We start from the raw sequence: 15,785 nt of genomic DNA on the forward strand, positions 1-15,785 counted from the left end.
GGACTGTAGATGGGAATGTCCTGCCTGCTACTCCTCCGGGTAGCCTGCAAATGACACCTGGAGTGGAGGGAATTACAGCGGTGGACTGGCCTGTGGATAAGGGGAGAGGAGTGGAACAGAAGGGTGAACCCAAGCCACTTCAAATCGTGGAGCACTGCAAGTATAACAAGTCCTTGTGTGTCACTGATGAACTATGGGATATTGATGTCTGGTTGAGATTGCTTCATGCTTCATATATCAGCACCTTGGCTCAAATCTCTTGATGCTTACTAAAAACGCTTGCCTGCTACTGCCTAACATCTAAGGACTTATCCCCATTAGGGGGAGGCAGCTGCTGTATGCTTGGTGCTAGGTGGAGTGTGAGTTGTGGGTGGGCTGGGCTTGTGTGCATGGAGCAGAGAGTCAATGACGGACTCCATGCACAGAAGCCTAGAGTATGGTACTAGGGGAAGTGTGGGTTGGCTCCTTGGTTTTATGTGTTATTTCTGCGCAGAAATAGGTTTTATCACTGTCTGTGTTTTTTTGGTCGTGAAAGGTGTCTATCAGCGGCTTTGTATGTTCAATAAAGAATCACTTTCCAACTGAGAGGTATTAGGTGTTTATGGCCATATTTGTGCAAAAACTTTACTATGATGCAGAGCTTGCCTGGAGGGTCCGTGGGCAAACATCTGTCTTGTTTCTTTCTCCCCCATTGTTCTAATGACTGCATGTGTGGACAAGGCTTTAAACAAGTTGAAAAGTTTTTGACAGTCCCTAGACTCCAGGAGGGCTGCTTTCTGACTTGTGTAAGAGACTGGCAGGGACAGGAGTCATATTATAGGCAAGTAGCCTCTGTGTGATGTGAGACTGCAATACAGCTCTGCTCTATCTCAGGCTATTCTCAGTCTCACTCCACTCCTCCTCTCTCTGGGCTAGTGCACGCCAAAATCACAATAGCAATCGCTAGCAATTTGCAAGTGCGATTTTGTGAAGCGATTTTCAGAGCGATTTTTGAATGAATCGCTCCAAAAAATGCTACACGCAATGTGTTTGCGATTTTTAAAAAATCACAATGCTGCTGTGAGCACACCGTCATAGGGTAACATTAGCCAATCGCTTTTGAAATCACTGTCGATTTGAAAATCGCTCAGAAGCACTCTTGGTTGGCACCAGTCCTCCCTCATTCACTTTTGTTTCCCTCTTCCCCTAGTGCTGGCTGGCTGTGTCTTCTTCTTATACAGGAAAGCTAAATTAAAGTGCAATCTTGGTGAGGTAAATTATTGATATTATTATTATTTAGTATTTATATAGCGCCACCATCTTCCGTAGCGATGTACAGAACATATTGTCTTGTCACTTAACTATCTTCTTCCTTCTCTTTCAGCTTTTCTCTCCTCCTCGTTTCTCCCCTTCTCTGCATAAGGTCTCAGACACACTGTAAGCACTTTTCTGAGCGATTTTACCACGATCATGATTTTACCATGATTTTAATGTAAGTCAATGGAAGCCCTTTTTAAAAAGCTCTCAGAAAGTTCTGATGGCTAAAAAGTGCTCATAAAAGCGATTATAGTGTGTCTGAGCCAGTAGTATTTGTATGCTGCGGGCAAGTTGGGGGCCAGGAGCGCCGAATGATGGCTCTTCCTGCTGCCACTAAACTCCCTAACGGTGCTAAATACAATTCAGTGTTCTCTTTTGTGCACAATAAGAGCTTTCCAATTAAACAATATGTAAACTGCAATACCAAGTATGTTATCTATACTATTTCTTGCAACTTGTGTCGCATTCAATACGTAGGATGTACTACCCGCAATTTGAGAGCACGCATAGCGGAGCACTATTGTGGCACTAATTGGAATACTTTTTGAAAATCTGCAGTTTCAAAACATTTCGAAACTGTGCATAAGGGTGATTTAACTTCTTTTAGTTTTCAGGGAGTAGAGCGGGTAGTGAGTCCAATTAGAGGGTGTGATATGCAAAGATTGCTGTTGAAACGTGAGGCTTTTTGGATTCATAGACTGGGTACCCGCACTCCACAGGGTTTGAATAAAAAGTGGGATTTAAGCCTGGTCTATACATACTGAGGATTTGTTCCTCTTTAAATTATATCCATTATGCCTCTCTACTGTGCTGTTTTTTCTTTGCTGATGTGTTTTCTTTCCTTTTTTTGCCCAGCAGTATTTATTATATGTATATGTAGTTATATCAACACTGCACGACTGCAATATACATATGAATTTTTGTAGAATTCAGTGGCAACACTTTTACATCTTTAATATGTTGTCTTTTGATGTTATTATTGTATTACTGCATTGTATTTCCCGAGGATGTATGCCCCTTTAAGGAGCAATTTGTAGGCCTCCAGGGGTGGAGTTTTTCTCCCTCCTAGTCTCATATAAATTCCTCCTTGAACAGGTTTACTTTTAACTACGATTAAGGGCAGATGGTAGGCCCGATACGCGTGAGTTGATCCTGTGATTTTATTGCCATGTCTGTGGATTTTTCTAATAAACTACAACCTTTTTATACTTCTACCTGGTCTGGCTTGCGGATCCTCCTTTTTTGTTCGGTGTTAAATACTATTCCCCCTCCGAGTCGTTGCAACTCTGAGGGAGGTGTAATTTGGGGTACGGCTATCACCGGAGCCCCGAATTTCCCTTACGCGCCCCGCGCAGCATATTATTGCTGCTATGGGGCTCCTAGTTTGGGTAACCGGTGCTGAGCGCCGTGCACCAAAACCACCTGCTTTGCCTTCTCTCTCTCCTCTCTACAATCTTGTTATTAGTAACCATTATCTAAAGCTGGCCATAGATGCATCAATTGTTACGACAGATTCACTATGATCGACTCATAATGGCTTTTCAACCTATCAGTACTGAGTATGGATGTGGCCTATAGGGTTTCATACTATAGTGAAGTGGGTCGTGGGCAGGCAGTGATTCACGGCCACTGACCACCAATAAAAAGCAGGTAAGCAAGGCATGGATTTTGGGGGGGGGGGGGGGGGGGGGGGGAGTTAAAACAGTGATGGAAGGAGGGATACCGAAACTTTGGAAATTAGCATTAACGAGGCAGGGCTCATGGTGCCAGCAGGGAGGTCAGTAAGGATGGGTCTGGTAATGGAAGAGGGGATATCCGAGGTGGAAGAGTGGCATATTAGAGGGATTAGTAGAGATGGTGGCGAAGGGGAGGACATAAGTGTGGGGGAGGGGGGGAGAAAGGAATGAGCTTTGGGGAATTAAAAGTGGCCATACATCTGTTGACTTGATAGCCGATCGACCATCCGTTTTGATATTATCGAATCAGATAAAAATTTGGGGTGGAAATTGGTTGAATGTATCAATCTGAGATGTTGGGAAATCTCAGGCCAATGTGGTTGTCAGGTGCGATAATCACGGCATGCGATAACCATGATAGACATGATGTAAACCCCGGCTGTTGCCCCTCAAAATGTATTATGTGCACCCGTTGCCTGTATTTCCGCACTGGCGCTCCACGTGACTACTGGCATATACGACGTGGGGTGCGTCTGTCACGTCATTTGGGCTGGGGCTGCCATGATAATGGGCCTCTGGTTTGTGTTTCCCCCCAGGCCAAAAGGTCCCAGTCCTCCCCTGCTTCCTGCTCCCAGCTGTGTCCGTGCCCCCTATCCCTCCAAGACTGACCTGTGCCTCCGTAGCGAGAGAGGTCATGTGTTACCACTGGTGGTTAAGGAAGCACTTCCTGGTTGGGAATACCTGTCACATTCTCATATTCTGATGGTAAGCTGGTTCTTCTAAATCCATTCACCGTTAATCTCTGTGGAAAGCTTGTTTCTATTAACGCTGTGCTGGGTGGTTTGTCTGTTTATTCGGAGCTTCTTTTCACTGTGGATGTTAAACTGTACATCTTGTGACATTGGCTGTTCGGACAGCTATCAATTCATTAAAGGAATACTTAAGTCATTTAAAAAAAATGACTTTTACTCACCTGGGGCTCCCCTCAGCCCCCTGCAGCTGAACGGTGCCCTCGCCGTGTCCCTCCGATGTGGCTGGTCTCGCCGGCGGCCACTTCCGGTTTGGCCGTCACCGGCCGACAGGCTGTGAACGCGGCTGATTATCCGCGTCCCCGGACGCAATAGCATCGTAGAAGGCGCTATTGCGTCCGGGGACGCGGATAATCAGCCGCGTTCACAGCCTGTCGGCCGGTGACGGCCAAACCGGAAGTGGCCGCCGGCGAGACCAGCCGCATCGGAGGGACGCGGCGAGGGCACCGTTCAGCTGCAGGGGGCTGAGGGGAGCCCCAGGTGAGTAAATCATTTTTTTTAAATGACTTAAGTATTCCTTTAAGCTCAAGCACTTTCCCAGTTTTATAATAGCTATTTCATGCACTCTATAGTACAATTATTGTAAAATTGCACATTGGTGTTTCTTTTGATCATTGCCGTTTTTTAGCTTTATTTATTTCTTGAGCACTGGCACTTTTTTCAGCTGCTATTATATGCACTTTCTGGCTGTTGTTTTTCTACTTATTTGTATGTATGGTTCAAGTTTACCTGTGGCAATTTGTTGTATATTGGGAATACCTCATACTGGGGGCACATCTGGCTACTTATACCGCTACTTATCACTTTTTCCTGATTTCTGAGGAAAAAGTTGTGGGGGGGGGGGGGGGGGGTGTCTTATATGCAAGTATATACGGTACTTACAGGGTTTTGGTAGGAACCGTCCATAGTATCTGATGATGTCTTTCTAGTCTACTGTTGGTCCATAGGGATTCACTGTATGACATGCAAACAATGACTCAGTTATAGACTCATTGCTCCTTTCTGCAAAGACAAAAAGCATTATAAACACATATGCAACATTAAAATATAATCTGACAAATCTTTAAATATCAAGTGACATGGTGCTCAAAATGTAGATCTAATATTGGTGGGTATAACACATACACATCTCTCAGTGAAAGAATATTTTAAAACAATTATGCATAAAGGATTTGGAAAGTTCTTGCAAAATACAAAGGCACACTACCTGCTATACACCCTCAATGTCTGTCACTGCCTGCTCACAATCAATCTGAAACCATGTGAACTTTGGTCACATAGGCATGTAGAAGGAAACAAGACAGCCAATCATGGCTTCAGATTAACAAGGAAGGAGCAGGTCACAGGGGATAGCTGAATATGAAATTAAATGAACATTTTCATGGGTTAAAGAGACTCTGAAGCGAGAATAAATCTCGCTTCAGAGCTCATAGTTAGCAGGGGCATGTGTGCCCCTGCTAAAACGCCGCTATCCCGCGGCTAAACGGGGGTCCCTTCACCCCCAAACCCCCCCCGCAAAACTTGGTCGTATATTTGGTCGTATATTATCTCTTCTTGGAGGCAGGGCTAAAGACTGCAGCCCCGCCTCTAGTCGTGTCTACCAGACGCGCATCGCCGCCTCTCCCCCGCCCCTCTCAGTGAAGGAAGACTGAGAGGGGCGGGGGAGAGGCGGAGATACACGTCTGATAGACGCGCATGAGGCAGGGCTGCGGCGGTTAGCCCTGCCCCAATGCGGAAGCGCTCCCCGGCTGCACGGAGGGGATTTGGGGGTGAAGGGACCCCCGTTAAGCCTTGGGATAGCGGCGTTTTAGCAGGGGCACACATGCCCCTGCTATCTATGAGGTCTGAAGCGAGATTTATTCTCGCTTCAGACTCTCTTTAAAGCTCTGTACACATACGGAGGAAAAATCATTTGAAATTTCAGATGAACTCCTGAGATGTAATTTAAAAAACAAACAAACAAAAACACACATGCTCTTCAGTGACAAACCAGCCACTCTCCTCACAACAGTGGCCTGATTTTTTAGACTCACTTGCCGCTCTCTTCATAATGGTGATGTGATTTTTTTGAATCCTTTTGATTGATTTTTGTTTAAAAATCGATTGATTGATCAAAAATTCAAATGAACCGATTTCGAACCAATTAATTCAGAGTGTTCGAATCTGAAGGGAACTGAATGGGAAAAAATGGATGTGTATGGGCACCGAAGGGATTTGCTTAGTGCATCATTTAGCAAAGTTACCACCTAAGGGAAGTGCCTGGGCATATACACTGTCAAGCTCAGATTTTTTGCTGGATCTACATCTGTGGTATTATCATTATTATTTAGTATTTATATAGCGCCGGCATCTTCCGCAGCACTGTACAGAGTATATGGTCTTGTCACTTAACTGTCCCTCTGAGGGGCTCACAATCTAATCCCTACCATAGTCCTATGTCTATGTATGTATTGTATGTATCCTAGTCTAGGCCCAATTTTAGGGAAAATGTATGTTTGTTCTGTATGTTTTTGGGATGTGGGAGGAAACCGGAGTACCCGGAGGAAACCCACGCAGACACGAGAACATACACACTTCTTGCAGATGTTGGCCTAGCTGGGATTCAAACCGGGGACCCAGCATTGCAAGGTGAAAGCGCTAAGCACTACGCCACCATGCTGCCTCTGCACTGTTTATGTGCTGTATATATAAGTTGCCATATAACCCTTCTCTGCCATGGGCAGCGATACCTAATTTAAATTTCAATTAAAAGTAGCTACGTACTCGTAGCAAACATGAGTTATATGGAGGCTGCTTTTTAAGCAATACCAGCTGCCTGGCTATCTTGCTGATGCTGGGCATACACTGTCAGTTTGCCTCTAATGCTGGGCATACACGGTCAGTTTGTTCCTTATCAATCGAGCCGCTGATGGCTCGATTGATAATATCCGACGTGTCTGATCACCGCAGGGTTCGAATCCGCGCACGATACCTGCGGGCGGACAATAGCGGCGAATCGAGCGGAAGATAAGAAGCGCCGACGGGGACGAGCGGGAATCGATCCGGGTGCACGTGGTGACGCGGCAGGAGTCGATCCGGCTGCTAATCGGCCGCCGGATCGACCCGTGTATGCCCAGCATAATACTTAAGCCCCCTACACACTCTCAACAGCGGTCTTTTATGCTTTCACAACTGTCGTTGTGAAACAAATTGAAACACCTAAAAAAAGTATTTTGCTATTGTTCAAAGAGCTGATAAGAAGTCAATCCAAAGGCGCATACACACGCCATACTGTAGCAAACGCTCAGCGGATCTGTCAGAAACAGTCTCATCAGTTTGTCGACAGCGTGTACACACGTGCTACTGTTGGCAGAACGTCCGCCCAGCGGGAGAGTCTAACGGACCCGTTTGCTACAGTATGGCGTGTGTACGCGCCTCAACTGTTGGATTGACTTATTTTCAGCTCTTTAAATAATAGCAAAATACTTTTTTTTAGGTGTTTCAACTTGTTTAACAACAAAAGTTGTGAAAGCATAAAAGACCGCTGTTGAGCGTGTGTATGGGGCTTTAGACCTTGAACAAGCATGCAGCAGAGCAGGTGTTTCAGACATTATTGTCAGATCTGACAAGATAGCTGCATGCTTGTTTCTGGTGTTATTCAGAAACTTCTGCAGCCAAATAGATCAGCAGGGCTGCCAGGCAACTGGTACTACTTAAAAGGATATAAATATGGCAGCCTCCATATTCTTCTCACTTTAGAGTTGTCTTTTAAGCACCACTCTAAAATAGATGAGCTGCTGCCGTGTTTACTCAAACACGAATTTATGCATAGTACCAAGCTCTGTGGGCCCCATTGTAGATTTTCTATGGGGACTACGTGACCTGTAGTAACACATCTGTATACAGTATATTACCCACTTGCATTACCAATCACCCCACGTGTAACTTACCAACCCTGCTCCCACTTGCACTCAACATTTCACATCATTACACGTATCACAACATAACATTAATTAGCATTACACGCGTGCAATGGGTTCCACTTCGCTCTGCTTTGTTAGTGCTAGCGTGCTATGCCTTGCTACAAAAGTAAACAAAGTATACAAATGCTATGAAATATATACAACATGCAGCTGTAAACACACGCCATTAATACATAAACAACAAACCACAATAATAATGCATTAAATAAACACAGCGCATCAAGCGTCTCACCACTTCATTCACTCTGTTCTGCAACCCGGAAGTGCTACCACCGAGACCGGAAACACTTCTATTCTCGGATCTATCGCATCGCTCCCAGCGACCCGGAAGCAGTGCTGCAAACAATACCTGAGTATAGGCCTGAGGCATTCTCTCTTGAGTGAAAAACTACATTTCCCATGATCCCTCGCTGCCGAGGAGAGCTTGCGCAGTGCCTTAGTTAGGGCAATACTAGGAGTGGGTGTGTCCGAGAGCGCCCTGTATGGCTCTAGCAGTGCGCAATCCTGCGCTGTCACCTCCAGTATTCACTGAATGAGGGTCCATACAGGTACTGGTGATTGCTTGTCCTTACACGCGTGTTTTGTATGCTGGGCTTTAATGGTCGGCTTTATTCACTGGCTTTGGAAGGTGGATAGAGTGGGCAGTACTGTGCTGTGCCAATGTCCCCCGGGGGTCACTGAAGGATGTGTGCCATGTGTCACGTGGTCATGCTGCCCCTCTACTGTGCCCCTTCTGTGCTCTCACAGGGGTTGTGGGAGGTTGGATTCGAACATCCAGCTGTTTGACCAACTTTCACTGGCCCTTATTTGATTCACTTTTTTTATCCTAGGTGATATTTCACTTCTAATCAATGAAATGCATTTTAAGCCACCAGCAAGCAAGAAAAATAATTTTGACAGTTCCTTTTCACCTTCTTTTTAGTACTTTTTCAATAGCAGACTGCTGAAAAGTTATTTTGAGATGAAAAATGATTAACTTAGAGAAAACTTAGGAGAAACAATGAATTGGGCTATTGGAATAAGGGCCATGGCCTGTAAAAGTTTCTGTTTTCTGTTTTTGTTCCTACTTAAACTATACCCAATCTTGGAATGGTGGTGTGTTTATACTTACATGTGGCTTCTTCCAGGCCGATCTGGTCTCACCTGCCATCCTCTTCGGTCACTCCGTTCGCTCAGTATCACCACCAGTAATCTGGCCAGTTGTGCTCTTCTGCGCATGCGCGGCTTTGCATGTGCCCCTGCGTCCAGGAGTGCAACTGGCCAGATTAGCAGATGGGAGAATAGGTGGCCTGGTATGATGGCGAGGGAGCCCACTCACCTCATGGGGCTGGAGGAAGCCCCAGGTGAGTATAAATACACCACTATTCTCATTTTAGGTTTCCTTTAACTAGGTTTATTTTAGTAATAGGTAAATCATTTTTTTAAACAAGCATGAAGTAGTTGTTCCGCTATATACAGAATGGTTATTATTATTTTGTATTTGCATAGTGCCTGCATCGTCTGTAGCGATGTATATACCGGTGTTTCCCCAAAAATAAGACAGTGTCTTATATTAATTTTGCACCAAACGATGTGCTATGGCTTTTTTCAGGGAATGTCTTATATTTCTATGAATACACAAGTTTCTATGTTGTGTGGACTCCTGCCTTCCCCACTGTGCTGCCTTTTCCTCTGCTGGCTCTTGTGTGCGCCTCGTACCTTTTAGTCTCCTCCTCTATCCCCTGTTCTCCTATGTCTTCTGCTGTCCCCTGTGTCCTCCGATATCCTCCCGCATTCTCTTCTTTCACCCACCTCCATGCTGCTGTGTCCCCAGGCTTCAGCCTGTGGGGAAGAAGTACTTTGTGTCTCTGGGCTCCAGTAAGAACACAAGTTTCCATACTTTTTCCCTTACTGCCACTAGGGCTTACTTTCGGGGTAGGGCTTATATTTGAGCATGCTTGAAGATCCTACTAGGGCTTACTTTTGGGGAATGTCTTAATTTCAGGCAAAGTGGGTAGTACAAAAATGGGCACTAGTGTGCTTTAGGAGACCAAGCAGTAGACCTTATAAGGAAATTTAGCTAATGTGATTGGGCAGAGAGCACCCTCTAGAACTGCTAGGTTTCCAATAGGTTGTAATAAACTATGCCCACACTATTTAGCCACTCACAAAGCTTTGTGCTGTACACAGGGAACAGTTCTCCAATTTCAGCTATCCAGAACTTAAAGGACAACTGAAGCGATAGGAATATGGAGGCTATCATATTTAGTTCCTTTTAAGCAATACCAGTTGCCTGGCTGCCCTGCTGATCCTCTAACATTATTGTCATATCTGACAAGATTAGCTGCAAGCTTGTTTCAGGTGTGATTCAGACACTCCTGCAGCCAGATAGATCAGCAGGGCTACCAGGCAACTGGTATTGTTTAACCATTTCAGCAAGCTGGGATTTTTCACCTTATGGACAAGAGCAATTTTCACCTGTCAGTGCTTCTCCCTTTCATTCCCCAATAACTTTATCACTACTTATCACAGCAAAATGATCTATACCTTGTTTTTTCCGCCACCAATTAGGCTTTCTTTGGGTGGTATATTTTGCTAAGAGCTAATTTACTGTAAATGCATTTTAACAGGAAGAATAAGAAAAAAATTGAAAACATTAATTATTTTTCAGTTTTCAGCCATTACAGTTTTAAAATAATTACTGCTACCATAATTAACCACTTAAGCCCACAGGGTTGAATTTTTTTTGCATCTGAACAACTTTCACCTCCCATTCATTTGCCAATAACTTTATCACTACTCATCACCAGGGCTGTGGAGTCGGTCCAAAAATCCACCGACTCCGACTCCTCAGTTTAGGATTCCTCCGACTCCTCGACTCCGACTCCTCAGTTTAGGATTCCTCCGACTCCTCGACTCCGACTCCTCTAATTTGCATATTACAATTTTGTTGATTAAAAGTATGTAACATGAAATTCGTCTCTTAACTGCCAACACTTAGGAATTTTACAAGACAACTGAAGTGAGAAGGATATGCAGACTACTATATTTATTCCCTTTAGACTAAAACTAGTCCTTGGTAAGAGTACTTGTAAAAGGTACAAACCGGAACAAAGAACATCTATCAGGCCCTAGGCAATGTAAGTGTGGGTACATGTAAGAATGATGTGCAGGTACTCTGCAGGGGAATGAGGAGATTGTAAACAGACAACACCTCTGTGTTCAATGTGCACAGCATTCTCAGTGGATTCCCTGCAGCTCTGTGGGGAGTGCATATGTAGACTATAGTACTACTGTGTAACAAAGTAAACCTGAGACAGATGAAATTAAAGTTTTATACATACCTGGGGCTTCCTCCAGCCGCCTTCAGGATAATCAGTCCTTCGTTGTCCTCCTCCACCACCTGGATCTTCTGCTATGAGTCCAGGTACTTGAGCCAGTCGGGCGTAGTGCGCATGCACACACTCCGCCACCAGGAGCATACTACACCTGTGCAGGACTATTGCGCAGGGCAGAATGTTCCTGGCTGTGGGAGCGGCATGCGGCCGGACAGCGCTGACTGGCTGAATTACCAGGACTCATAGCAGAAGATCCGGGTGGTGGAGGACAGCGAGGGACTGATTAGCCTGAAGGGGGCTGGAGGAAGCCCCAGGTATGTATAAAACTTTACTTTTCATCCGTCTCAGTTACCCTTTAATTTGTAGTCACCAAACCAAATTTTAACAACATATCAAATTATTTGATCTTATCAGCAAAGGGAGTGCATACATTTGCATAAATCAGCATCAATGCAGAATTATTTCCATCTTGTTGACCATCTCTATTAGTGACACAGCTACACATCAGGCTCTATTCTTACAGCATAGATATTATTTAGTATATATAAGAGATTCCTGTGTACACATCATATATACAGTCACAATCAGATATGTATATCTGACCTTAAAAATATGGGGACTGCTTTATTGAAGCAGCACAAGTAACTGATTTTGATTGGTTTATTTCATTTTTGTGGACTAAGCACAGCTATTACTGTATATATACATTATTTTTAATGACTATTATCTGAGAAATAGAACATTCTATCATATTTTCTATTTTAATTACAGTTACAAATTCATTAGGAGTCGGAGTCGGTGCATTTTTTTCCGACTCCAGGCACCCAAAATTGTCCGACTCCGACTCCACAGCCCTGCTCATCACAATGAATTGATCTGTATCTTGTTTTTTCCACGACCAATTAGGCTTCCTGTGGCACATGACACATTGTTTTGATAAATTCACGTAATGCAGTAACGTTTACAAACCTGACAGAAAATGACATCATACTATCATTTTGAGTATGATGCCATTTTCTGTCAGTGCATGTTTGTAAATGTTACTGTGTACATTGGGAATTTAGTGCTAAAGCTTGATTTGAAGAAAATCGTGAATCGAAATCGCAATTTCTGACAGAAATCGTGCAAGGTTCAATCATTTCCTAAAAACGTTCAGGCCTACTTGCAGTTATTGCTGGCAGCCAAATTAAGCTGTTTTGTAACGTTATTTGGGCTCCGTCTTTCGATGGCGCCCAAATTACTGCCTGAACGCCGCTATAGTTGGAATCCACATTACGACCTATGAAGACGCCCACATTTTCAGCACTGTTTTTGCCTGACTTACATCAAGACTGGTTTATATTAATTTGATTAAAGAGACACTGAAGCGTAAAAAAATTGATATTATGATTTGTATGTGTAGTACAGCTAAGAAATATAAAACATTAAGATCAGATACATCATCAGATACATTGTTTCCAGTAAAGGAAGAGTTAAGAAATTCCAGTTTTTATCTCTATGCAAAAAAGCCATTAAGCTCTGTGACTTTCAAAGTCGTGGAGAGGGCTGTCTTCTGACTTTTATTATCTCAACTGTTTCTGAACTATTTACTTTTTCTCTGCCAGAGGAGAGGTCATTAGTTCAGACTGCTCTGAAATAATCATTTTGAATGCTGATTGTTGTGTAATCTGCACATATTATAGAATGATGCAATGTTAGAAAAAACACTATATACCTGAAAATAAAAATGAGAATATTTTCTTTGCGGCTAATCTTCTAGTAGTTATTCATAGTACACAACCAATTCACTATATCATATTTTTTTTTTTTCGCTTCAGTGTCTCTTTAAGTGAAACAAAAAAAGGAAACCTGGGAAAGGGTTCCTGCCCTTGCAAGCTTACAATCTAAAGCAGGGGTCTCAAACTCGCAGGCCATTTGCGGCCCTCGATACAATATGTTGTGGCCCTCGCCGGAAAAAGCTTCCTTATAGTTTGCTTCAGTGCTCCCAAGTAATCCGCCGCATCCCCACCACTAAACGAGGGCTGCAGAGCCCCCAAATCGCCCCGGGCGCAATCCGCTGGCATTTCCAGGAAGGGGCAGAGCTTTCAGCTTCAGCTCTGCCCCTCCTGACGTCAATCGCTGCACGGATCGCCGCCTCTCCCCGCCCCTCTCTGTGAAGGAAGAGTGAGAGGGGAGGGCAGAGGCGGCGATGCGCCGCAATTGTGAAATTCCTTATGCGGCCCAGCCTCATTCTGACTTTGCCTCCTGCGGCCCCCCAGGTAAATTGAGTTTGAGACCCCTGATCTAAAGGGTAGTGGGTTGGAGAAGCTAGAGGAGGAGACAAAGGGGTTGGCAGATGAGGAAGCAAGGTTGTGTTATATCTAAGGGCTCGTTCACACTTGAGCGGGAATCGCACGATTCTCACTCAGCATTTTACAAACCGCTAGCCCACCTAAGCCAATGGCATTGTTCTCTCTGCTGCGTTTGCAGTTAGAGTTAACCGCAAATGCGTAACATGCAGCATTTTGCCGGCAATTCACGATTAGCGATCACCATTAGCATGCATAACACCTCTAATCGCGATCGCTCCCAAAACGCTGCAGTGTCCAGTGATTTTTTTTTCTCCATGTTAATCGTGGAAAATCACTCCCGCAAAACGCTAGCGGTTATCGCCGGCGTTTTAGGGGTGAATGGGGCCTTAAGCATCTATTTCAGTGCCAGACATGTGAGCATGCAATGTGTGCTACCTTTGCTTGACTATTGTTGTTATGTATCCTGGCTGTTATTGGATGAAAGAAGGCTCTAAAGATCCACAGTTCATACAGAAATAGCATAGTGAAACTGTGTGCAATAGCTTTACAGCAGTGACTCAGAATGGGTTGGTCTTTATATGGAACAAACCTTTTACTTCATGTAGTGGCCTTGTTTTCTTACTCAGTACATCACACACTCCCTCCTACTAGAGTGGCTCTTTTCCAATGAGCTGCTAAAGATGGGCAAACAGCTCAGTCTTTGGAAGTGTTTCTTTTCTCTTTAACCACTTGCCGACCGCGCACTCATAACGCGCGTCGGCAAAGTGGCAGCTGCAGGACCAGCGACGCAGTACTGCGTCGCCAGCTGCAGGCTGATTAATCAGGAAGCAGCCGCTCGCGCGAGCGGCTGCTTCCTGTCAATTCACGGCGGGGGGCTCCGTGAATAGCCTGCGGGCCGCCGATCGCGGCTCGCAGGCTAAATGTAAACACAAGCGGAAATAATCCGCTTTGTTTACATTGTACGGTGCTGCTGCGCAGCAGCGCCGTAAGGCAGATCGGCGATTCCCGGCCAATCAGCGGCCGGGGATCGCCGCCATGTGACGGGACAGCCTGTCACTGGCTGCACAGGACGGATAGCGTCCTGTGCAGCCCCGATCTCTGGGGGGGAGCAGGTAGGAGAGGGAGGGGGGAATTTCGCCGCGGAGGGGGGCTTTGAGGTGCCCCCCCCCCGCCAGACACACGCAGGCAGGAGAGATCGGACCCCCCCAGCACATCATCCCCCTAGTGGGGAAAAAAGGGGGGCAATCTGATCTCTCTGCCTGCTACCTGATCTGTGCTGGGGGCTGCAGAGCCCACCCAGCACAGATCACTAAACACAGCGCTGGTCCTTAAGGGGGGGTAAAGGGTGGGTCATCAAGTGGTTAAAGGACACCCGAGGTGAAAATAAACTAATGAAATAAACAATTGTATCTATCCTCCTCCTAAAAATGACTTTAAGGTATTTTACAGTTTTATATTTTAAATCTACTTTTTCAGTTTTTACTGTTTTATTGTTTTTGCTCGATGACACATTCATTGAAGTATACCAGAGCTAAAATCTGTGAACGATTGACCTTTATCTCTTTCCTGCTTTCAGAAGCCAATAGAAATAACTTACTAAAGTTGGCCATACATCACTCGATCCCTCGCTGATTGAATCTGGTCAGAGAGGGATCTGTTGCCTCCCCACACACTGCATAGCGATTTCCAGTAGATTTTAGCATGAAATCTATTGGAAATTGTCCTGCTGCCACCCCTAAGTCAGTGTGTGTCCATGTGTAGCATTGACGGCTCTCCTGTTTGCCAACATGGATCCTGGCCTCTTCAGGTGTCACAGCGAGCGCCTGTACCATGTGACACCAGGCACATGTAGCGACATCACTACATGCGCCAATGCCATGTGGAACAGGCACTCGCAGTGATTCTGGAGGAGGCCAGCCTGTCATGTGAGCTTTCAATGCTGGAAGGATCGAGCCCTTGCGATGGAGATTTAATTTATTTCTGAAATATCGTTTTTACCAATTTCAGCCAGAAATCGGGCATAAGATTGAGGTGGCCATGTTGGGGTGTACCTATTTTCCTTTGATCTAATAAAATTATCAGATCAAAAGGTCAGTCGACCTGCAAAATCAAATACTGGACACCCTAATTGTGCAAGTTATTACTTAACTAAATGTGGAGTGAAGAGCAGTAACATTTCCAATTACAGAGAAAAATCTTCTGCCTTCTCTCTCAAAATCTCTCCTCATACTCAACTATTGGAGTCTACATTTTTATTGCTGATCTGACATTGCTGTCCCCCACCCACCCACCTTCCATGCCACTGCGTCATATTGCATACTACTTCATCTACTTGACAGAAGGTTAATGACTTTAAAATGGGCCTGAACTCAGAACTTCCTCTCTGCTCTAAAAGATAAGCAACAGCATAATAACCTTTAAAGAAAAACATTTC

The 15,785-nt window shown here is 44.8% G+C and overlaps 2 protein-coding genes across 7 annotated transcripts in view; one reads left to right on the forward strand and one right to left on the reverse strand.

The window, feature by feature from the left end:
* The window catches only part of RNMT (RNA guanine-7 methyltransferase), a 99,424-nt gene extending 91,344 nt beyond the window's left edge, over positions 1–8,080 (reverse strand). For all 4 annotated transcript variants that reach the window (XM_068237119.1, XM_068237118.1, XM_068237117.1 and 1 more), the window contains exons 1-2: positions 7,976–8,080; positions 4,664–4,783 (exon numbers count right to left, since the gene is read on the reverse strand). In XM_068237119.1, coding sequence (XP_068093220.1) covers positions 4,664–4,687 — 24 coding nt within the window. In that variant the 5' untranslated portion in view covers positions 4,688–4,783; positions 7,976–8,080. The remainder of the gene's footprint in view (positions 1–4,663; positions 4,784–7,975) is intronic.
* FAM210A (family with sequence similarity 210 member A) overlaps positions 8,060–15,785 on the forward strand; it is a 65,811-nt gene continuing 58,085 nt past the window's right edge. For 2 of the 3 annotated variants that reach the window (XM_068237121.1, XM_068237122.1), the window contains exon 1: positions 8,060–8,291. The gene's annotated coding sequence lies outside the window, so the exon portion shown is untranslated. The remainder of the gene's footprint in view (positions 8,292–15,785) is intronic. The other variant, XM_068237120.1, reaches the window with a different exon arrangement.

The sequence above is a fragment of the Hyperolius riggenbachi genome, chromosome 5, assembly GCF_040937935.1.
Source record: "Hyperolius riggenbachi isolate aHypRig1 chromosome 5, aHypRig1.pri, whole genome shotgun sequence".
NCBI classification, from domain to species: Eukaryota; Metazoa; Chordata; class Amphibia; order Anura; family Hyperoliidae; genus Hyperolius; species Hyperolius riggenbachi.